The 24,062-nt window shown below is 37.3% G+C and overlaps 1 protein-coding gene across 4 annotated transcripts in view; it reads right to left on the bottom strand.

Annotated features, from left to right (window-relative positions):
- Window positions 1-24,062, bottom strand: part of CTNND2 (catenin delta 2) — a 639,809-nt gene that overhangs the window by 498,297 nt on the left and 117,450 nt on the right. For all 4 annotated transcript variants that reach the window (XM_059470378.1, XM_059470386.1, XM_059470397.1 and 1 more), the window contains exon 2: window positions 20,195-20,328. In XM_059470378.1, the coding sequence (XP_059326361.1) occupies window positions 20,195-20,328 (134 nt within the window). The remainder of the gene's footprint in view (window positions 1-20,194; window positions 20,329-24,062) is intronic.

The raw sequence follows: 24,062 nt of genomic DNA, 5'->3' as shown, positions 1-24,062 counted from the left end.
TTTAGAAGACAGTGGGAGCCCACACTTCTCACTGTGGGTTGACTTGAAAAGACTGACTTCACTGACTTGAAAAGACTAAGAATGCTAAGCATCTGAGAATTAAAGAGACTATATTTTCTTTCCTTTTTTTTGGGGGGTGGGATTTTTTTTGTTTGTTTAGTTTTTTTTGTTTGTTTTGTTATTGGGTTTTTTTTTTCCTTTTTTTCTTTTTTCCCCCTAGGTTTGGTTGATTTTTTTTTTGAACATTCCCAGTGCAAAATGATTTCATTTTGTGAGAATCACTTGTATATTGGTTCTGGCAAAGTTCCTGAGATCTATAATCAAGCTCATTTTGTCCTGTTTTCATATCTGCAAGTAAGGATGATGAGGCAGTTCAGACTCATATCACTGCAGCTGTGCAACTACTTGTATTTCATTTAGCTTGCAGTGATAACTAATAAAATTCAATGAGCTTGCAAAGGAGTAAATGAAGACAGAATGCAAACATTCAGAGCTCAGAGAAAAAAAAAGACAGCAGATGCATGAGATCAAAATGATCGCTCTCACAACTCTACTATAGCAGCAGAAATAAAATAGCCTTGCATTTTTCACTAAATGCATCAGATTTTGTACATTTAATGAGTAAGATCTTTAAAAACAGTTTCCTCTTCATGTTAAATAACAAATGTAAATTAATTTGCATCAGTAGTTTGGTAATATTTATAATTTTCACTGCTTGTCATATTGGAATTGGGTTGTGCAAGTGGTCCAGAATTACTTTGCACACTGATTAGGTAACATTAAAGTTTTAGCTGTACTTTCCATTAGATTCCCTTTAAAGCATTCTGCTGAAATATTTCCTTGTTGGAAAATGATTATTAGCCAGAAGCAAGATGTTACCTTGGAAGTTGAGAGACAGGAAGCAGGGGAAAGGAAGAAAGGCAGAATATTTCAACAAGTGTGAAATGTTTCATCCTGAGCATGTTTGGAAAATAACAGTACTTTTTTTTCAGAAAAAAAACCCAAAAACAAAGAAAGAAAGAAACAAACAAACAAATATGATTTTGGACAATTATTTATTGGGACCTTGCGATGGAGAGAACAAGAATGTAGAGAGTGTAGTTTTGTATTACTGTATAATAAGACAGGAAAACTAACCTTGCTAACTCAGCTAAATAATCCTCAAACACCTACACATCCCACCACAGTCTCCAAGTCCTCAATTGTATCTTATCTAACTTTCTACTGATACAGTTATTTTTATTAATAATCTCCTAAAGGTTATTATTAAGGTTATATTAAGTTTATATTAACTAATCTTTTATATTTTATATATAGTTTATATTAACTAAGTGTTCAAATATTTCTCTTCAGTAGAAGATATTTCTTTCTGGCCATTGAAAAAAATCCAATTAAAAAAACCCACCACCACCACCCAACGAGAAAAACTTGAAAGACATAAAAGCCAATGTGCTTTTCACCAAGAGAGAAATAACAAAAACTGTATTAGGGGTTTTAACTAATTTCTCAATTAAGACTTTTTCAGCATTGGACTAGACTTCTAACATTATATTGACTTTTTAGTATTTTAAAATATAAAGGAAATTTCCAAATTCTTGTACAAATACATAGCTCAGATACAGATGTCTTAAATTTGAAACCCATCTAAAGTTTGAAATTTACGAAAAAGTTGACAAAACCCTTCTGAAAGCCACAGAACTTGTTACATACTATAAGTTGTTAGTATATATATTATTCATATACAGGTTATTTGCTATACTTTAAATTTGTGTCATGTCACCTAAATATATCCTGCTTCCTTTTAAAACAGGAAAGTAAGTTCAAATAGTCAAAAAAAGAAAGCTGCTGTAAAAGAGTCATAGAATTTGGATATTGTATCACTCACATTTGGAAATTTATATGCTAAAATTGCTTTTGTACTTCCATGTAATTATTTATTTTCAGGAATTAACTTAAATATCACTTGAATCCCAGTCTTCAAAGCCATCTCTTCAAAATGAAATTCAGGATTCTACTCAAATCTCTAAGCCCTCTGACTGGCAAACAATTCATACAAGTGACTTCACCAGCTGTATTATGATTTTCAGGTGAGCACAGTTATGCTCAAAGATCTGCAGGATTATTCCCCTTTCACTATAATATTTACACAGAAATTGCTAGAAAATTTAACTTCTAGCTATTCATATGAACACAGCTACATCAGCACTTGGGAAAGGACTCCCCAGATGCCCAAGTACAGCCAGAGTGTGACAGGGAGGTCACATAAAGAACTGAGTAATTCTTTCCTGCCCAAGAAGTAAGATCATTTCATATTTACCATATCCAGACAAATAGATGTGCTTTATAATCTCCTTTTGTATAATTTCTTTTTGTACCATTTTGTTTTTTAGCAGCCCTGTAGGTGGATGCCTTTAGAACCTTTCATAGCTCAGAAGACTGAGCACAGCTTGGTCTAACAAAGGCAACTTTGGAGCGTGGAGAAAGTGAAGTTCAGGGAGCTGAATCCCAGAAGATAGCAACATAACAAGACAAAGTCCTGCACCTAGGGAATTGTGGAGAGCTGAGAGGTCAAGAAGAGACAGGTAGAGCACCAAGCCTCTGTAAGCCATTCAGCACATGCCGGGATCTAGAAGCAATTCATTTATTTCCTTTTAAGACTGCACGTGCTCAAAACCACGGGAAATTCTGACCACATGAAGCCACCTCTGGTCTTCCTCAGCATATTAACACATGCAGTACTAGCCCTCCCAGATACTGTCTGTCTGTCAAGCCACTGAGAGAGAGCTACACCTGTATTAATGATGTTGCTCCATTACAAAGGTGTGCAAATGAAAAGGTCTTGTTTACAAAAACGTGCTCCTGGAGATTGTCCTAACTCACTATGGAAGTGTCAAAGATACTGAAGATTAAGTTATTTTCATTCAAAAATTGTATGATAGCATCCATAGGTCCTAGCAATGGGAAAGGATTTTACTGTGTTGGGAATAAAATGCTAATGGAAAAAAATAAGCTTTTTATGCACTATGCAAGTCCCTCTTTCAATAAAATATGTCACACTAATGAAAAAAATTGAGATACTAACATGATAACTGCATAGGAATTCTCGTGTTGTAGAACAACAACTTCATTAGGGCTAAAGTTAACTAGCTGAAATGCAAAACCTACTGAAAAAATAACCCAACCACAGATGATATCTGTAATCCAAAGCTAGGCAGCATCTTAGTCAGAAAGCATCTTGATTCATGTAATAATCAAGAACACTATGGCAAAATTACTTTAAATGGCCAAAATTACAGAAACTTGCTGTAGACAGTAAGGCTTTACAAGTATATGAAAATGCAGAACATCAGTTTTACTGATAGTGATGCAACAGAAGGAATTGGAGAAAGTAAACTTTAACTGTGAACAGACTGCTGAAGAAAATGCTTGCACATTAAACAATGCACATTAGCTGCAGCAGATTCTGCAGAAAATTTTATTATTATTACATCCCCCTTCTGGGCACTGCTCAAATACATTGGATTATAGGGTATGGCCCAGAATTGAACAACAATACTCATTAAGAGTAGCATAAAAGGTAAACCAGCACTGTTGAATAGCATCTCCGTAAACTACAAGAGGCTCACAAAAGCCCTTAAAGTACAGATTTTCTTTAAAGCACCAAGCATTTCTTAGGATTTAAGGAAGAAGGGCAGAAATAGGTATTGGTATATGTCTACTGTATAAATAGTCTGATAAAATAGGCAGAAATAGGCCACAATCAAACTTCTGTTGCCACAATCAAACTTCTGTTGCATGGTGGAACTTCTTCTAAACAACTCCTAAAAGAACAAGAACTGTGTCTGACATGAAAGTCATGTATTTTCATGTCAACCAGTTCAGTATTAGAAAGATAACAATCAACATACTATATCCTAAAATCCATCATTAGAACAATTACATTGTATTTCTCCCTCAGCTCAAGGGAGAGCAGAACAAACACCAGGAAATACCTTACTGAATCTGAGGATTAACACAAAGAATAGTCTCCTGCAGAACTGATCATGCATTCAAAAAGTGTTGACTGTTCTCTGTGCCACTGAGATCAAGCAGTCACAGACAGTCAGTTTATTGCAGCAACATGAAATCTCTCAGTCTCCTTTATTAGCAATATCTTGCTCTGGTTTCCAGCCTAATTATTTATATGCTACACATGCTACACACAGACTATGAAGTGATTAATTTTCCTGCTGAAGGCCTAACTGACTTGCCTGGACTTATTTTCTGTGACCTGAGGTCCAAGTCACATGGGGAGATCCAAAGTCTCTATGAATTAGCTCTGAATCCTCTGAAGGGAAGGTTCAGCCCTCATGAGATAGGAATCTTTGCCATATTAAAGTGTGTAACATCGTTTTCATACCTGCTTTGCTCTTCTCCAGATATTCAACCTGACACAAGCAACTGAGAGAAAAGTGCCCTCTCTCCCTTAAGGGACCTATGCTGTCTTTCTTCTTGTACATATACACGCAAGCTGTCTGAAAAAAAAGGTAAATGCTACTTTTCCAAATAAAAAAAAAAAATTAAAAAGCTAAGGCATTGTGAAAAGAATGGATCAGTCATACAAAGTTTGACAGAAAGGATACCAAATCTAAACGTGAGGCTACCTTTACACTTTTGTATTATAATATCAAGTAAACACCAATTATTTATTTCCACATGTTTATCTCTTGCAAATACTAAATTTTGATAGAGTTTGAGAATTAATAAACTTGGTGTCTAAAATCTATTTTAAAAGATAGATGACATCTCCAGGGTTGAAAAAAACCTAAATCTTATCAAAATCTTCCAGTATTCCACTCTGTGTTAGCTTATTTTCCTCTTTATCCACCAGTTTTGTTGGTTGATCTATTCCATTGCTTGCCACTTAATACAAACAGTGAAAAGTATTGAGATTATACTTCAATAATCAGTTATCCTCAGTTTCTATACTATTTTTAAAGTATTAAAAACTAAGTAATCACAATGGGGGAAATGTTAAGCTACACTGTCCTCCCTTATATTTTATTTTCCATGGTCTACATAAAAAAAAAATTTAAATAATTTCAGTAAAATTGTATGTTATCAAAGAATCAATACAGAATCACAGAAATTTTGGCTGGAAGTCACTTAGTCTCACCTCCCACTAAAAATATGATCATTACCAACACCAGATCAGGATTTATGTATTTGACTGGAAAAGATCAAACTCACAGTGTTTCTAGTAACCTCTTCCATTCCTACAGTTAACTCTTCATAAAGAAAATTTTCCTGTGTCCAGCCTGAACTCCTCAAGCTGTAATTTATGGTATTGCCCCCTGCTGAACTGTATACCACTACTGAGAAAAGTCTGGTGCCATCATCTTTGTCCCTCCTTTTGATGATATTGTGAACTAAAGCTAAACTCACACCCTCAGCCTCTGCTTCACCTGGCCCAGCTCCCTGAAAATCACAGCTCCTTAACTGCTCCCATTACATCATGTTGTCTATGTCTCCAACCAGTTTAGTATCTTGAACTCCAGATTTCTCAACATCCTCTCTGTACTGGGGTTACCAAAACAACACACTGTTGTGCAAGAAGCAGCTCCAAGTAGGGATGGTAACAATTTCCTTCAGTCTGCCAGTCATGTTCCTCCTTCCTTCTAATGCAGCTCAGTACACAGGGAGTTTTGTCTGCAGTGCTGGCTCCTATTCAGCTTGACATTCCTAATGATTACAGGTCCTTTTCAGCAGGGCTGTGTCTCAGACAGGTGCTTCCCAGCCATGGTGTTGTTCTACCTCAGATGCAAGATTTCAATCTGTTCTTCTTTAAATGCATGGGTTTCCTATTGGCTCAGTCCTTAGTTCATTCAAGGTCTCAGAATGATTTAAGACTGAAGCTCAATCTGGCTTTCCAAGCATCGCCTTAATTTAGTATCATTCATAAATCTGCTGAGGGTGCATTCTGTTCAGTTCTGTCATCCAAGTCACTGCAGAATTGAGTAGCAGGAGTGCCAGAATCAACCCTTGAAGTATTTTCACTTTACTGTCTGATAGTTGGTCAATTGGTTAGTTGCTAATATTGATTACTACTCTTTCAGTACAGTAGTGCAGCCAATTTTCAGCCCACTCAACACCCAGCCTGTGCTTCCTCAGCTTACTACTCACAACAGCGTGGGAGAAGGAATCAGAAGCCTTAATAAAGTTACAGTTTACACCACACCACATGTGCTCCCCTCATTCACAGGCAAATAAAACACTGAATGCACTGCAGAAATCTGTTCTGACTCTTTCTAGACACACTTGCCCTTCTCATGTCTAGAAACAAGAGGATGATGCTCTCCATGATCCCCCTGGAGACTGACACTGACCTGACACAGCCTGCATATCCCACCCAGTACCATTCTCCTTACTTTCGTAAAGGCTGCTATAAGATTAGGACTTTCCTCTGACCATGTTTCCTCTTGGATGACAGCTGCCTTGCAGTACTATTACATAAATGAGCTCTGGTCAGTCTTGGCATAGATCCACAAGAAGGTGAATACATCCATTTTCTACTAAAAAGTTCTGAACCTGTGTCTCTGTCATGGTACTGTCCCTTGTCTGGGAACCACTAAAAAAACAAAGAAAATTTCTGTTTTTTCTATATTTCTACATCCACCATTAGATTACTGCCGACATTCAACCATGGACCTGCAAATTTCCTAAGTTCCCTCTGGAAAATACTTGAAGGATCCTTTCTCACTATACTATGTGTTCACATTCAGCTCCAAGAAGGCTTTGGCCTTCCTGATTCCTATTTCACTCCTTCAGAAATAATGCAGGAGAAATTAAAGGCACTATATGAAGCACTACAGCAAACTTGAATTCAACTTAAAGACCATAACAATGTTAGGAATGAATTCTGTGTTCTTTGAAGGAATGGTGGTGTAGGCTTTTTCTTCAGTGACATAAGGCATCACACATAGAAACTTTCATCCAGTAGGTAATGCAGGTGAAAAAATTCTTAGAAGTCTCAGGGATCATTGCAGAAAAAGAAATGAAAATAGATGAGTTTTTCCTACTATAAATCAACTAGTCTGACGCCGGGGGGGGGGGGGGGGGGGAGGGGGGAAAGAAAAGCATACAGCTGGTGATAACCTGTTTAATTTACCTAACAGAGTGAATGGAATTGAAGTAATCTTTCTCATATTATGCATTTTAGTAATGAATAGAAACATTTTAAAACCTGCACAGCAATTTTTATCAAAAGCAATTAATCTTGAACTCCAGGGAAAAAGGGCAATATTAGACCACAACTGAAGGACACCCTGATGCCACCATTTAATGACTCTTTCAAGTACATATACAGAAAACAAATCTTAAAAGTAAACACACCCAACTAGGAAGGTCTATGTAAAGAATATTAAAATTAAAATCAGAATTATTTTCATTTGAGTCGCTTTTGCATCTTTGTCAATGTTAATTTAATCCCTTTCAATGTTAACCAGAAGATTTTCACTTTTCTTTAGTTTGTCCATTCATGCCTCACCACAATCATTGATGAGAGTTTAAACAACTTCTCTGCCTATTTCTCCATTTTCAAGTAATGGAGATTATTAACGCAGATTACGGATCAAAGAAGTCCATTTAGAAAAAATCAAACTTAAGTTTCACAATGTGGAAATCTTCACAAATATCTAAAATACTGAGCAGAACAGACACAAATTAATATTCTTTTTTAAAAATACTTCTCTGTATGTATATCTGTGCACTGCTACACTAAAAGGAACCGCTGACTGTACTAAAAAAAAAAAAACAGGTAAATACTGAGGTGCATAAGTTAGACCACAGTAAAGGGTGCAGTTGGCCTCATAAAAGTTGTTAATTATACCTATAAATCTTGTATTATGGCTACAGAGTCACAGCTTACCTTAGTAAATAAAAACCAACAACCAAAAACTCAAGGGACTCTATGTACCATTCAAATTTAGTGTAAGAAGCCATAATAAGGCAGCTCTTTGCATGGCCACAGATTGAGAGGGAGTAGACAAAGTTGTCAACGCATGAAAATAAAAAGCAAAACTCCTTATGTGGTGGGGAAAACTGAGATGAATAAGCTTCACATGAATCTCACTGTACACAAAAAAGATAAAAAGAGGAGGGAACACACCTGTTTCTGCTCTGACTAAATTTATGACAACCAGACAGATTTCTTTAATTCCTTTCACCCCAATGCATAAAGGAAACACATTTAAGTATGGCCTTTGCAAACCAAAATGCACTAGAACTAGTGACAGTGTAAAGGTTTTCTCTCTCACACAAAAACAACCTAGCAAAGGCTCCAAGTATTGGAAAATTTCTCCTGCCAAATATGAAAATACAGCTGCAGATCACTGACACATCACTGGTGAAGAAAGTCCTTTTTTATTTTTATTTTTAAAAATTTGTGGAATAAGCTGTAGTTCACTTTCTAAAATTAAATGTAAAGCACTTAGTGGACTTCTCATCAGCCTTTAAATATTGATGTATTACTAAATAAATAAGTGATTTATTTAAGTTAACTCAGCTCTTCTGCATTTAGATAGCCATCACTGTGGCATATGCTATCCATTAATTTATATTTCTGTGTCTGACAGAATCTGGCAGGTAACGCACAGCACCAGCAGCAGTGAGAATTCAGAATCAGCCAACAGGCACTGGTCCAAACCTCAGTTTTAGTGGCCATCAGATTCATCATGGACAACTGTTGAGGTTCCAGCTGGTCAGTCCCTCAATGCAGCCTCAGTGTGACAAACCTCCAGGGTGGATGCTGGTGCTGCATTTGGCTGGGGGGGCATTTTGGCAAATCCCCACAGCTTGCAGTCTGTATCCCTGCAGCCTGTGGTCTGTACCCCTACCTGCACTGCTTCTCAAACCAATGTCACCACAGTGGGACACCCAGTCCCACTTTCAGCAACACAGGCCTTACCTAGTGTTGTACCTGGTTCCATAATACATTTGTTGGGCATGTAGGATGAAAATACATTGCTAGTTTAATCTCAAGAATTTATTAATTGTTTATAAAAACCTTTAAGGACTAGTACAGAATGTGACAATGATGTCATTTTTGGATTTTCAAAGCTCCAGCACCACATACAGTGGTCAAAGGTTTCAGAATGGTGCCCATGCACATGCTGCAGACAGAGCTGCTCCTAACTCCATTTCTGTGGCTGCAGCCATACAGAACACAACCTATTCCCAGGTTTTCCATGCCTGAAAATTTTTAGCCAGTAGAACAGCATCTTGGAGCTATACCATGCACCTACCTTTGTAGCAAGAATGAGTACTATTTGGTTGGTCTCTGACACAATTTGTGCCAAACTAACAAACAAAAAACTAATCCCAAGAATCATCTATTTTCACAGCACAGGCTATTGAAAGATACAGTAAGAGAAATAGTATTTTCTAAGATCTGGAACAAAGAGAACAGCATAAAATGCATTTGAACAAGTTTTCTTGTGCAAGCGCTGCTTTGTGAAAACAAAAATAGAAGTTTTAAAAAACATAATTAAAAAAGAGATCATCTAAAGAGTCCATTTCACCCTTCTAAACAAAATTAGTAATCCTGCATTAATTCAAAATTACTAAATTCTGGAATGTCAGTTTTGAAGATGTTAATTAATTAAACATGATTATGTTACTGGCTGACAGAAGAATGGAGTAGACCTTCCATTTCATCAAACCTACTACAAAGCCAAGAATTTCCAAGTGAATCTGCTGACTTATTATGAAGAATCAGCCCTATTTATAGCATCAGATGTATTTACCCTCAAGAGGTCTGTCAACAAAAGCTTCAAATAATGACCTAGATTGACAATGAGCTGAACAAAGACGAATCTAACTATGCACAGGAAAAATAAAGGAGGAAAAAATCTGCAACTACTTTGAAATATGAAAACAGTATTTTCCAGGGGTACCAGCTGTAAAACCGAAAGCACTGAGCTACTTCAGAAAATAGCAATACACTGAATATATAAACAGGATTTTGCCAAGATGTCTTACTCTGCTGGAATCAGACAGGGGGAACAAAATATTTACTGTTTTCAAGACAATACACAGTACAATTCTTAAACCTACTTATTTACATCAAGACTCTGAAGATTATGAAATATGTAGAAGTGAACACATAAAGTTGCAAAATTTTCCCATTCTGAGCTTGTTTTTTTTATTTTCATTTTCACTGAAAAAATCTGTTGAAAATTGCCTAGCCATGTGAACATGAACTAGAATTTTTCCTGGACGAAGGGGCTGGTAATGGTATACAAATGGCTCAATTTAAATCTTATTTACAGTCAGGCACACAACTGCACTGTGTTACTGTTGGGGTAGATGGATAATCATGGCCATGGGATAGCAGTGCAACATGAATTGCAGGTTTGAGTGATGGAATACCACACTAAGCAGCAAAATGTCATTCCAGATTACTCAGATTGTTATGTTGAAGGGCACTAGAAATCCAAGCAAGGAAAGATCAACACAGAGAGGAGCTAGTAATGCATAAGACATGGGACTGTCTGAAAAACTTAAAGAATATTGCCTTTTGAGAAATCCAGGAAAAACAAATGTGGCAACTAAAGGAACAGAGATGAAATTTGAGAAGTACAGTTTAGATTTTGAAGCAACTAAGGAAACAGACTACAAGCAGGTATCTGCTGTGTTACAATCCAGACTGGAGAAACTGAGGGAATACTAATAGAAACAGAAGTTTTACTCTGTATGCTGTCCAGTAGATAACCAGTGGCAAGTTTTTGCTTACAAAAGCTGGTGTCACAAATGATTATTACCCAAAAAGGTAATTTTCTGCACAGAGGAAAACAAGATTTTCCGATCATATATTTTTAAAATAAGGGGCCAAAGAGCTTTAAGAGATCAAAGACAAAGACACCCCCTCCTCCCACAGCCCCCTACACACTCCCAGCTTAGACACACACCCACAATGAAGGAATGCTCTGAAGAGATAAATAGAGGCTCCATGACCTGAAGGCTCAGGGGAGAATAATGGCATGATTAATCACAAACCTTGAAGAGGAAGCCAGACTCATCTCCCTGCCAAGGGAAACCCAAGGGTGCCTTTGTTTTAGACAAACTTACTGTATCAGCAAAGTATTCTGACTGTTTGCCTAAGAGCCTGTCCCTGAATGAAAGGAATGTAGACCCAGAGCAAAACAAAACTAATTTCAGGGGTTAAGTTAGTTTTAGCTTCTGGTAGAAATAATGTAACTTCTGTATGTACTGGACCTGCTTATAAATTATCATCCTATAACTCTAATCAAGGGAATCTTTTACTCACATAAAAAGTGTTTAGATTGTTTTATGCTTTTCTGCAGAGCCCAGTCATGCCCTCAGCAAGTGACTCTGTCTGCTGTGATCCCAGCGACAGTGAGGGACTGATGCAGTCCCAGTGCAACAGCAGACTCCAGGCAAGCGGGCTGAGGTGGGACCCCCCTCCTGGGAGACCTGCCCCAGTGCCCTGTGGCTGCCAGCCTTGAGCTCCAGGCATGCACGACAGCTCATGCTATTGCACTCAGAGGGGCATGGAGGAAGGAATATGGTCCCCACTGGGGAGCTTGCTGGACAGCTTTATGTCAATTAAATGGAACTCTTAATGAACCAAGTAACTCCTTTCTGAACGGAGTTGTAGCTTCAGCTGACTTCAACAAACACATTCCTTTCTGAGGACCGAGAGAAGCTCAACACCATGATGCTGAGCTTGTTCCAAATAATTCAATTCCATTTATATTGTATCAATTGTATGGTGCAATTGCTGCGCTTCACTAACTCAACTGTGATTTGAGTGAATTGTAGTATCACTTTCAAATCAAAACCCCCTGCAAGTAATGTGAAATTAATTAACCTTTTTACTATATATTGAAGATTCCTCTACATATATCTAAAATAACATGGTCAAAAATACTGCACTATGACAAGGTCTCAACAAGCAAAGAAGTTTAAGCTGCTGTCATCTCATATCTACCCCTTTAAAAAAAAGCAATGAAACCTCTTAGAAAATAAAAAGGAGAAAAACATCTTTGGGCCTCAGGACTTGGATTTGCTCTTTGCATAGAAAAAAAATTTCATTCATAAAAAGTAGCAAGGAACCCCCACAAAAAGTCTGGCTCCAGACTTTATTAAGCATATTATAGGTTATACATCTAAAGCCTTCCTCCAAAACAAAGCGAGTAAAGTTTTACCTAAAATACAGTGTTAATGCTGAGGAAAAGAACTATGAATTAGGCAATTAATTTGTCTCAATCTTTACTATTAATCTTCAAAGTATTTTTTTTTAAATAATAATGTCCTTTGCTGGCCTTTTACTCCTTTACACTGGAAAGATCCTCATCAGAAGCAACCAGAATTCACCAGAAATTTCAGAGGTAAACACATTTTCACCTCAGAGGAGGAAAAAGAGAAGTACATACTCCACATGTTGAAATAGATTTAATATGTCTTTCTAAACTGGTTTATTCTTATAATAACTCTCTAACTCACAACCTAGGTTAAGGTTATTTTGGTAGTAAAGTACTTTAACTCTGGGGTAGGCTTAAGTTTAAACTTAGTTTAGCATTTCTTGGGTTCTAGTTTTCATGTATGAGGATAAACTAAATTGTAGCTTATTTCATCAAAACATAACATGAATAGAATTCAGCCTACCCCTAAAGTAGTTTTACCTAGAAATACAAAAGATTTAAACTATCCACATGAAGATATAGTTTCCTTTAGGAGTAAATGCATCAGGAGTAGAAAATAATAACATGTGAGAAAACACATAGAAACAGATGGGGAAACACAACAGAAGTAGTAAAGTTTTCAAAATTACATAAGAGGAACAAAAATTGCTAAAATAATTACAAAAATCAAATCTCCTTCAAAAATACCATTTAAAATGTAAGTTTTAAGAGCAAGCTGCATGAAAAACACTGGCAAGACAAGTAAACAGGGTCACTGCGGAATCTGGAAAGTGCTCTAGTTGTTTTTTTCATTTCCCAAGAAGACAAAAGAAATAAAAGCAATCACTAACTGAAGCCTTCAGAGTTTTGTCTTTTAAAAGCACCTAATTTTCTCTGTTTAAGAGGTGTGATGGTTTTGAAAGCCTTGGAACTCAAGCCTCAAATATTCTCTATGCAAATGACAATTACCGTTGATAAATATTGCCTAACTCAAGTGTAGAAAGAGAAAAATGCTGAAAACAAGTTAGATAGCTAAGTCTCATAAAGACTGTAATTTGCTCTTAGAGAAAGAAGTGGGGCAGATTTGTGGGAGACACACCCAAAACTTCCGCCCCCCTGAAAAATTATACAGGCCTTTTATGTTGGGCTTTCTGAATAATTCCAAATATTACAGCAAAGTTGATTAAACTCATGGCCTGAAGTATATGTTTACAACAGCCATGCTAAAAAAGCCCAATACTTGCAAACAAGCTGACACATTGACCCATCTGCCCTTCACCAAAAGGGACAGCAACACACTTGACCTCCAATAACCCAAAGCTGCCATCTCAACTTTTCATATTTCCCACCCACTCAGCTCCCCAGCAGCATTCCCCACGTGGCTGCAAAGTACATTTTTTGCCAGTACAACAGAGGGTGATGCGTCAGAAACAGAAAAGGCACAACTTGACTCGCTTCTTGTAAGTATTTTAAGCTCAGATCTGCCTTTCAAGTGACTTTGAGGTGAAATAACCACTACACTGGTTAAAAAAGCCAGGTTTAGAAGTAAAAATATTTTATGTTTAAAGAAGCCCTAATGAATGAAACCAGAGAGAAAATAATCAATGATCTTAAAAAGTTGTAATATGTTAAAATGTTAAAAATGTAATATACTAAAATTTAAATTATGTTGGCATTGAGATCAATATTATTACTTACATACGGTATCTTTATTCCAAGTTTGAAACTATTCCACTATTTTACTAGCAAAAAAATAAGCCAAGGCCGAAGTGATTTGGGATTACCAAAAGAATGTTCATACACTGGCTGCCTGATAAGAAAATATGCTTTGCCTTTCTTTGTGACGGCCTTTATTAATGCCTTAAATTAGCATTAGACTGAGCTGTGGCTAAGTGGCTTTCTATCCAGCTCCTCTGAAATTCCTGGCTTTGAAATATTATTTTTTCAACATTACTTCAAGTCAAAATAGTATCATATATAACTCTAATTCTATGCTGATAATTAACATTTTCTTCTCTCTCTTCGAAGATAGTTTTGCTGGGAGGATATGTTGCCTCAATACTCTTCGATCACACTAAATCTCTGCAGAAACCTTTCCACTTCCAGCTCATTTCAAACTATTCCAAAATATTTTGGGTTATCACTGCAACCTTTTATCAGTGAAGCAATTTTTAGTTTCTTCATTCTGCATCTCCTATGGCTACAGGGCCTTTGGCATGACATAAGAGCTACAGGGTCCTGAACACCAGTAACTGTTGCATGTTGAGTTCTCCAGTCTTGTTAAATTCCGTTTCCTGAGAAGCACAACACAAATACACTCCCACTTGCTCTGAAGAACCGTGTGAAAGCAGTCCCAGACTAAATTAAGAGCCTGAGAATCTTGCAGAGCAGGGTGGACACTAACTCCATTCCATGATTTCCTGTCACTGTTAAGATGGTCATAACAAACAGAACGCCACGTATTTGAGAAGGCTTATCTCTCGTATTTTTGCAGCATGCTGTCTTTTTATACCTTCTCACAAAGTAAAAAATAAATCAACATAATGTTCATTGGTGTAAGGCGGTCTCCACCACTGTTTTCCACCAAAATCTAACTGCAGGCCCCTCGTTTATTTTTTCTCCTCTGTTTCCATGCCAATGGCCTTGATAGAACTCCTTTCAGGGGAAAAGACAATCCTTATCAGCTTCCCTTGTTCAGCTAACTCTTTCTGACTCACAAACCAGCTGTGAGCCCTTCCACAATTTCCTTCTTCAACAGGCAATGTGATGGTGTGCTTAAAAACTTCTCCACTCACCTTGCCATTTCCAGTAGCAGAGTTGGACATCTCAAAAGCAATTCCCATCAACCTGAAGATGTATCTGGGAAGCACCAGCTGTATTTCAAAGCTTCATATTTCAATAATGTGTTGGTCCATTCAGCAACTTAGAAGCATGGTATCTACTGTACAGACCTCTGCTATTCTAGTGCATATCATACAGCAGGGTCCAGTTCTTGTCTTAAATCAATATATTAATGAAAATAGAAGAGAAATATCTCTCGGGAATATTTTAAAACCCAACTGGAAACAAGGGACTTCTATAACTAAAGGAAATGAATATATTGACATGCTACTTAAGGAAAATTATGGAAGAAATACATATTGATTGAATACAACTAGCATTGTTTCGAAATAGAGTTGCTAGAACTTTTGAAAGCAGAAACAGGGCCAGCTGTTTAAGGGAAGCAAGACATGAATATATCATAATTGAACCTATTTAGAAAACCTGTTGAACACTCGCTACTACTAGAGTAATTACTGGTACCAAAAGGCAAGAATGGAGTTTTATTTGGTGAATATTACATATTACAATATGGCATGCATTGTATTAGGGAAAACAGTGCATATGTCATTCTGTAGTCAGATTCGGGGGCCCAAAACTTGGATGACTCTATGAAATGTTATGACCTGCTGGTCAGACTAGATGATTTTACATCTCTTCTGGACTTAAAACCTCAAAAAAAAAATCTGAATTGAAGCATCCATCTACATATATGATTTTTTTTCTAGAACTTCAATCATGATATAAAGACACAAAAAACACAACCAGACAGACCAAAGGAAAAAAAAAATTACTGCAGTTTTACTTACATGTATCTATATAAGATGTGCATGGCATACATAACCCCATTTCCAAAGTGTACTAATACCTAATATAAAAGTTTCCTCAAGTCAGATACATTGCCCTTATTTAATACTGACATGAATAACAACACTTAGTAATTACTGCCTTGTATATGATTTTAATATAGTTTCAATTCATAATTTCTTGACAAACAAGTAGCTTTCTAGTGGAAAAACATCGTAAATATTAAAAGCAACATAAGCCATTTTAGGAACAAAGCACATCTTACAAAGACAAAAAAAAAAACCCAAACAACCCAACCCAAAAAGTCCAAACCAAATCCAAAAGCCCCCAGCAACCATAAAAGCCAGACTTCTGTATTCTCTGGAATCAGCGATATGATTTAAAGCACATATCAATTAATACTTATTTGAACCACGTGAGAAATATTTCAAAAGAATTAGTCTAAACATTTTTCTTTAAAGGGTGCAACTGGAAACAAGTATCTTTATTCAAAATAGGTACACATAAAAAAGATTCAAAAGAAATATTAACATTGCCACAACTTGCTCTTTGCAGAAGTTTTCTGAAAGTGAAAGCTGTTCTCTGAAACAGCCTACTACTAAGATGCTAAAGGAATCTAGAGCCACAAAGAAAATAAAAAGAGATGCATGATACTATTTCTGAGTTGAAAATAGCTGCCCATACTTCAAGATGGATCTTACTCCTAGGAAATTAAATTATCACATCTTTTCCAAGTGTTCCTATAAAAATAAAATCTGCCAAAACAAGCCTCTGCTAGGTCACTGCAATCCTGCTCAGCTTCCAAGGGAGCAGTTTTCTGTATGCCAAGAACCAAGTACTGTGAACTACATATGCCTGGAGACTTCCAGGAAAAGCATCAGCTTCATTACATGTTTACTCAAAAGGCTCCCCAGCAGCTATTTCCACCTTCAAAAAAGCATCATCAACAGCTCTCTTCCCTGGATGTTTTCTAACAAGTGGGCTCAGAAGCCTCTTTTGCAGGCAGAAATTCCCAATCAGAAGCACATCATACTTTTTGCAGAAATAGTTGCATCTATCACATATATTCTCACAAATTAAGAGTCCTGATATCTCACTTTTTGTTGAAGAAGTTTTTCCATATTTACAGATGCAAAACCAGATGACAAAATGCAAGGAGAAATGGCCTTTGGTTTTCTAAAATCTATGAAGCATTGGGCCAAAGGTGTTTGCCAGTATATCGTAAGAAAAAAACTGCTTCATCCATTTTATGGAAAACTAAAATTATGTCTTTATTGCTTGATTTCTCTTTAAAGAACTTTATACTGTCTAAAAAATCTCAAACAAACAAACAAAAAAAAAAAAACCACACAAAAAACCCACATAAAATAACGCCAAAACAACTTTCATTTTCACAGAAGTTATTTACTATTTCTCTTCATAAGGACTGCTCAAAAACAGCTAAGCCAAAGGTCACTGCCTGGCATCTCATGGTTTCTTAGACACATGGTGAATGATCCTGACCTTGCCTCCAGCAGTGCTGTCTAACCTTAAGAAAGTTCACAGCAAGGGATAAAGAATGGATTCAAGTTCCATATCTATCAGTTCTGAACAGCATCTCTGAAGTCTGAAACCCAAACATGAATCAGCACGCTTGTCCAGAGGTAAAGCACAAATGAAATGGCCTGTATTTCAAAGCAAGGAGTTTTGCATTTGCATTTCCCAAAATCAATCTAACTCCTCAACAGCAAAATTTCTCTCCTGATAGATACCCTCAGCTTGAAAAGCATGTGGCTAAATCTTCTTATTGAATCATGACAATCATGTGTGTCACTTTACATCTGACATAGCAAGCACAATTTTTTACCCCAATAAACTTTTTAGACCCAATAAATTAGTTCCTCAAAATGTGACAGATTTTCATTATATCATTTAAATTTCACGTAGGAGATTCAAGTAAAACAAAAAAATACAACATTTATTACCACTTCTCTGTGCCTTTCACGTATCCTGTCCTTTTCAAAGATTGCAAACACCTTTGACTTTTTTCCATATCATAGATACCACAGTTTATTGCCATCACTCAGTGACAATGTTCTATTTATTTTATGAGAAGTAGCACATGAAGTTACCCTAAGTGTTCCAAAAGAAAAAATGCAAGGAAACCTTTTAAAGCTAAGCATCAGCAGAGAAAAAGAAAATGTAATATACTTGATTAGTTGAAAACCATCCTAATTATGACTGATATGTTGAAAAACACCTTAATTTCTCAATATTGACAGTACTTTTGAATAATTGTATCTATGTAATTCTAGTTATATTTTTGGCTACAGTCAAAGAGCTTGCAGAGCAAAATCACACACCACACAGTAAAGTAACTGTTTCGTTCTTCTAAAAAGGAGGTGGCTACCCATGTGAACAGTCAGTTAGAAACAACTTCATTTACTCCAACAATGGAGAGTCAGTGCAATGTATTTAATCTGTCTGAAGACCAGGATTGTGGCATTACCTAGAATTTTTCCAACAGAACAGAATATTAAATAACTGAAGTGTGTCAAAACACACAATCTTGTGAGGAAAAAGGCCGAAAATAGGGTGGGGATGGGGGTTGTTGTAGTTGTTATTATTATTATTATTATTGCTATGGCCATTGTCACTGTCATTGTTATTGATATTATTATTATTATGGCTTGTTTTTGAGCTTAGTACAGTCTTCCTGCTTCAAGATAGGTCTGACTAGAGATACCTGCCAAGAAGCAAATTTCCTTAAGAGAACACCTGTTAAATTTTGGTACCTTGTATTACAGTAGTTCAAGACATTATCTTTTTAGTCAGCAGTACCTTAGGTTAGCTGGCTAGGCTGTTCTTGGTGATAAGTGAATGCAGAACTGCTTTATTACAGGCTCCTTTCTGCTGTAGTTCACAGGAATCAGAAATAACTTTGCTAATATATTACCACCTGAAATCCTTTTCATCTGGTGGATTCAGCAGCAATTTCCTCTGGTACTCAATTGATTTATAAGGGTGGAAGGTTCATTTGTAAAACACATAAGCAGGTATAAACTAGTGAAAATCACAACAGCAAACAACAGAGTTCTTGTCACTATTCCATACTGTGATTCACATTCCAACACACAGATAGAGCTTCTATCTATGTAATCTCCCTGTACACTTTTTCACTATCAAATAGTCAGAAAGTAAGGCAGGTATTTTTCTACAAAATAATGCAGTGACACAGGCTGAAACACTGGCACACACCCAAGAAATATCATTGACATGGAAGAGAATACAAACATCTAAACCATGGGCAATTTTCAATTCCAATGATGTGCCACAAATCTCTAGACAAAGCTCCACATTTTAACATTTCATTTTTGCACTCCTCTTTTCAGAACAGAAAATATGACTAACCTCTACCACCCAAAATAGAGAACTGGCATACACCAAAAAAAACCAAGGAAGAGAGACGTTATAATTTTATAAGATCTTTAAGACTCAAGAGCTATTATTCCAGGGCTGAGAGATATCATAAGCTGAACTCATGCATTAATATAAATCAAGAACAAGTCAACGTCTTGGGCAAGGAAAGATCAGCACCTGATAAAGGAAGAAACAATTTAAACACCTTCAGCAAGGAGAAAACTGCCTAAAAGCAGCTGATTTTAACGTCTCTCCTTGGAATTCCTGTTGATGTGTCAAAACAAAGGAGGCAGTGACAGAGACCAGCTGTTTGCATTAACTGAAATATTAACCATCTCCTAAAGTACAAAAAGGCATTAAAAGCAAACTCTCTGACATTCAGCCCACAAAAATTTACATTAAAATGTCAAACCTGTCTTACTAGCATCAAGCAGACCATCACACTGAAGACATTTTCCTTGAAAGTTTCTCACATTTTTGTTTTAATCATCCAAAACTGAGTGTCTCTATCTATACCCAGTCTTGCCCTGATACAATCTCACATTACGATTTACACAAAACTCCCAAAAACATGTATATAAATTTTAAAATCCTAGGGCTCTTACTAATCCTTAAAAAATTCTGCAATAACACACCTTATCCACAATTCATTTGTCTATAACTCTTACATGCCAGTATACTGTAACTCCACATGCAGATGCCAACAATAAAAGGAGAGACATCAGAAAACCATCATCCACAGTAAAGTGTGAAAATGGAGACTAAAATGAGCAATTAAAATAAATTATATTAAACTTACTGTAGGAAAGCTTCCAGAAGTATACTAAAGCATGAAGAAATGATTCACATTCTTTGCAATATGCATTTGTGAACTAAATTATTCAGATACCAGCTATGAAACATTTGTTAAAAAAAACCAAAGAAACCCCAGTAAATCATACTATTGTTTTCCAGTTTTCCAGCCTACAGCTGCATCACTTGCCTACCTGTTCTTTGACTGAAGCTAGAATGGCAGAGGTTGTCTCCGTTTCGGAGCCATCGCCATTGGAGGTGTTCAACACAGGACTAAGGGAACTTGTCTTGTCAGAAGACGAGGGCTGGTCTGGAACAGGCATAGTTTCTGCAGTTCATGGAAAAATAAAACAATGGATTTGTTATCATAAACCTCATAAATATCAGACTCATATAAATACAAGAATAATAACACTCATTTAAAGTAAAAATTATAAAATATACTTTTATACTGTAGAATATATCACTTATTTAAAACATAAACAATTCCCAAATTAAACAAAAAAATTATCTCCCAGTCTTACTCTGAAATAGTTACCAGCCGTACATTTGTCAGGATTCAAATAATTTATAGCTGTGATTTTTGTATAGTATTCCAGTGGCAGCATACAACATAAAATTACAGTATCATGAAAGTAATGAATCATGAAATGCTTTGCAAACAGAAACCCAACAAATGATACATAAGAGAAATATAAGGTATCTAGTGTTTGCTTGCTAACACACATATTTATTTACCATGTGTAATATTTTAAATCTAGGTAACTTTCATACACTTTCTTCTAGTCTAGAAGGTGATTTTGCCAACATTTTATCTGAGTATTTTTATGAAAAACAGCACACCAGTTGTTAAGCTATTTTTAAGATCTCTTACCAATAAAAAAAAAAGAAAAAAAAGAAAAAAGGGAAAAAGAGCCTTGGCATTTGAAGGCATTTCTAGCATTTCTTTTCAGAGGGCAAAAACAGTGGTGTGACTGTGGAATGATTTATCTTTCTGAAGGCTAAGCTATAGTGCAGTATCTCTGTTTAAATGTCACTATAGGCACATCTCCAGAGGCAGACACGTTGTGCCACATTCCAGAAATAAAGGAGCAGAGAGGCAGCTTGCATGGTTATGCACAGGCACGATAGGATAAAATCATGCTCATGTGGGAGCTGGCCAGAATTGTTCTGAGCAAGAGAAGTGGCCCACAGGCTGCCAGCTGGATGGGCCTCATAAAGAGCAGTGGGCATATTCAGAGCAGTCACCACGTGCATAAAAAGCAAAACTCCTGCCTTGGCTCTATTCTGCTAGAATATAGTAATACAGCTTTTTCTTGAAGAAGTGCGAAGGCTGAAAACAGTAGGAAAGGGTAGTTGGTAAAAACAAATACAGAACTCAATACCCAGCCCAGGCATCCTTGCATCAGTCTGCCATGGAAATTAGATCTCTAAAAGAAGGGAAAAAGACATTCTATAAAGCTTTGTCTCTGAAGCCACAGTGCTGCCCAAGAAGACACAGCTAGCGCAGCTGGGTAGTATTTTTCCAAAGCTTCCTGAAGCTCAAGACACTGGCATACATATGCAAGACAAAAGCATGAAAACACAGATTATTCATAAAAAAGCCAGTTATTTGTTAGAAGAAAAATCTCCCTAAATCTCAGGCTAGGTTAGTTTATATATTGAAGAATGTGATAATATATAATTTCAGTTAAAGAAGCCACATATTTTCATACAGCTTTCTTTTTGTAAGCAAATCTGGCTGACAATGGTAAATACCAAATCTTTGGCTCTGGTAATGCCCTTGCTCCAGACACAAACACTATTTGAAGTTAAACTAGAAAACCTTGGGGGAAAAGAATGGTTCCTTTGGGAGAACCTGGAAAACCTGCCTTCTTCTATCAGCAGGACAAGCAGACCGAACAAAACTTCTTAACAATTCCAATCTCTCAATCTAAAAGGACTTCTTGGATTACATTTTCTTGGGTTTTTTTTTGTTTTTTTTTTAACAAAAGAACTGACTTCTGTTATAGGAATTCAACTAGCTTGTGACATACAATTAAACTTGCTGCCATCTTGTAAGTACCAGAGAAAAGACATGCAGGCACACACGTATCAATCTTTATTCTGTTACCTTGCTTTCAAACCATCTAGTTATTATATTTTCTTAGTAAATTAATAATTATTTTAATAGAAATTCATAATAGAAACAAAAGTAGTTTTCTTTTTGGTGTGGCTATTTACATACAAAAAAATTACAAATGGCCAAATAATTTTGCGGAGCGATCTTTGCAGAAATCACTGTGATGCAACACTCCTTGCTATCAGCTCTGTAGCCTGTGAAGCCTGAAGGAGCCCAGGGGACCCGAGCACATGAGCAAGGCCAAGTGCAGCAGCAGTCCCACCTGCCCTGCATGCACTCGCTCCAGGCGCAGGGAAGCCGTGCTCCCTGCTCGGGGCAGCTCACTGGGGAGACACATGGAACTACAGCGGCATGAGGCTCAAAGAACTGCATCCAACACGGCGCTGGGCTGGGGAGGAACACCAGTGCTAGGAGGAGAAAAGCTGCACAGTTTTTAAAAAAAATTGCAGAGTTCACAGATTGGGCTGGTTGCTGCCAGGGTGGAGTTTTAACTGTTTGTTGTTATAATCACCTGTTGTTTTCATTAAACTACCTGTTGCTGACGGTTAAGAATTCCCCCTTTTGTCGAGCTGCTGCTTCCTGGAAGTGAAGAGGAGGGGACACTGGAGTTGGCATGAAAATGACATTGGAACCAGCATGCAAAGGAAGAAGCCAGTCACCAAACCTAACAAAAACCCCTAAAAACAACGAGCCAACATGGAATTGACGGATCAGAGTGATGTCTGGACGTGAGGAACAGAATCCAGTATCCACTACGACCTTTTTTACCCCTCACCCTAGCCAGAAAAAAGATGTTGGCTGGACAGAGGATCTCAAATGTCAAATTGAATAACTGGGAGCCTCCTGATGCTGTTGTGAGGACGAACCCCCAGCTCTTCCCACAAACCAGCGGACCAAGCTGCACTTTTCTGTGACCATGTTCACAGGGGTCCAAGAATGAGGGAAAAGTACAAGGACCTGACTCCATGTTTCAGAAAGCTTGATTTATTATTTTGTTATATATATTATAATAAAACCATACTAAAAGAATAGAAGAAGTTATTTTATCAGAAGGCTAGCTAAGAATAGAAAAGGAAGGAATGATAACAAAAGCTTGTGTCTCAGAGAGTCTGAGCCAGCTGACTGTGATTGGCCATTAATTAGAAACAACCACATGAGACCAGTCACAGATGCACCTGTTGCATCCCACACCAGCAGATAACCATTGTTTACATTTTGTTCCTGAGGCCTCTCAGCTTCTCAGGAGAAAAAATCCTAAGGAAAGGCTTTTTCAGAAAACATCATGGCCATACTTTTCCTCCTCCTCCGTGCCACTCCTGGAAGCAGCGGCGTGAGCACGACCCATCGGCTCTTCCCACCCGAGCTAGTTTTTAATAAAGGCATTAAAAAGGAGAAAGATCTCTTGCCCTATTTATTTCAACCAGAGCTGTGAATGAGGCGCCTGGGGAAATGTTTTCAGGCTCCCTGGCTGGGAGCAGACCCCTGCTGCACCCCGCTCTCGGTGCCGTGCTGAGGGAGCTCTCTGGGAAAGCCCCTTTGCCTGCTCAGCTCATGCCCACGCTGCCCCAGGGCCGCCTGACCCCGGCGGGGAGGCTCTGCTGAATCGGCTGCTCCATCAACAACACTCGCCCGAGGAGTAAAACCCAGCAAAGGAAACGAGACTGGGAGGCCAGGACTACACAAAATGTTTGCAGTAGCACAAACGCTCCAGAATATTTAAAGGGTATTTGGGAGTGACTGCAGGGCTGCATGGCCAACAGGGAAGCAGCTCTGTGACCAAAAAGATGCTACTGGTACAAGAACAACAGTTTATGCGAGATCAAAGCAATTACATCCATAAGACACAGGCAGCAGCTACCTGCTGCTATTGTTAACTTCTTTTAGGGCTATATTTAATTTCAGTAAATTTTAATTTTTAGGCCATACTTTTTTTTAACTCC

Source organism: Ammospiza nelsoni, chromosome 1 (genome assembly GCF_027579445.1).
Source record: "Ammospiza nelsoni isolate bAmmNel1 chromosome 1, bAmmNel1.pri, whole genome shotgun sequence".
Taxonomy (NCBI): domain Eukaryota; kingdom Metazoa; phylum Chordata; class Aves; order Passeriformes; family Passerellidae; genus Ammospiza; species Ammospiza nelsoni.
Note: the sequence above shows the minus strand (reverse complement) of the source record. Positions and strands in the feature narration are given on the sequence as shown.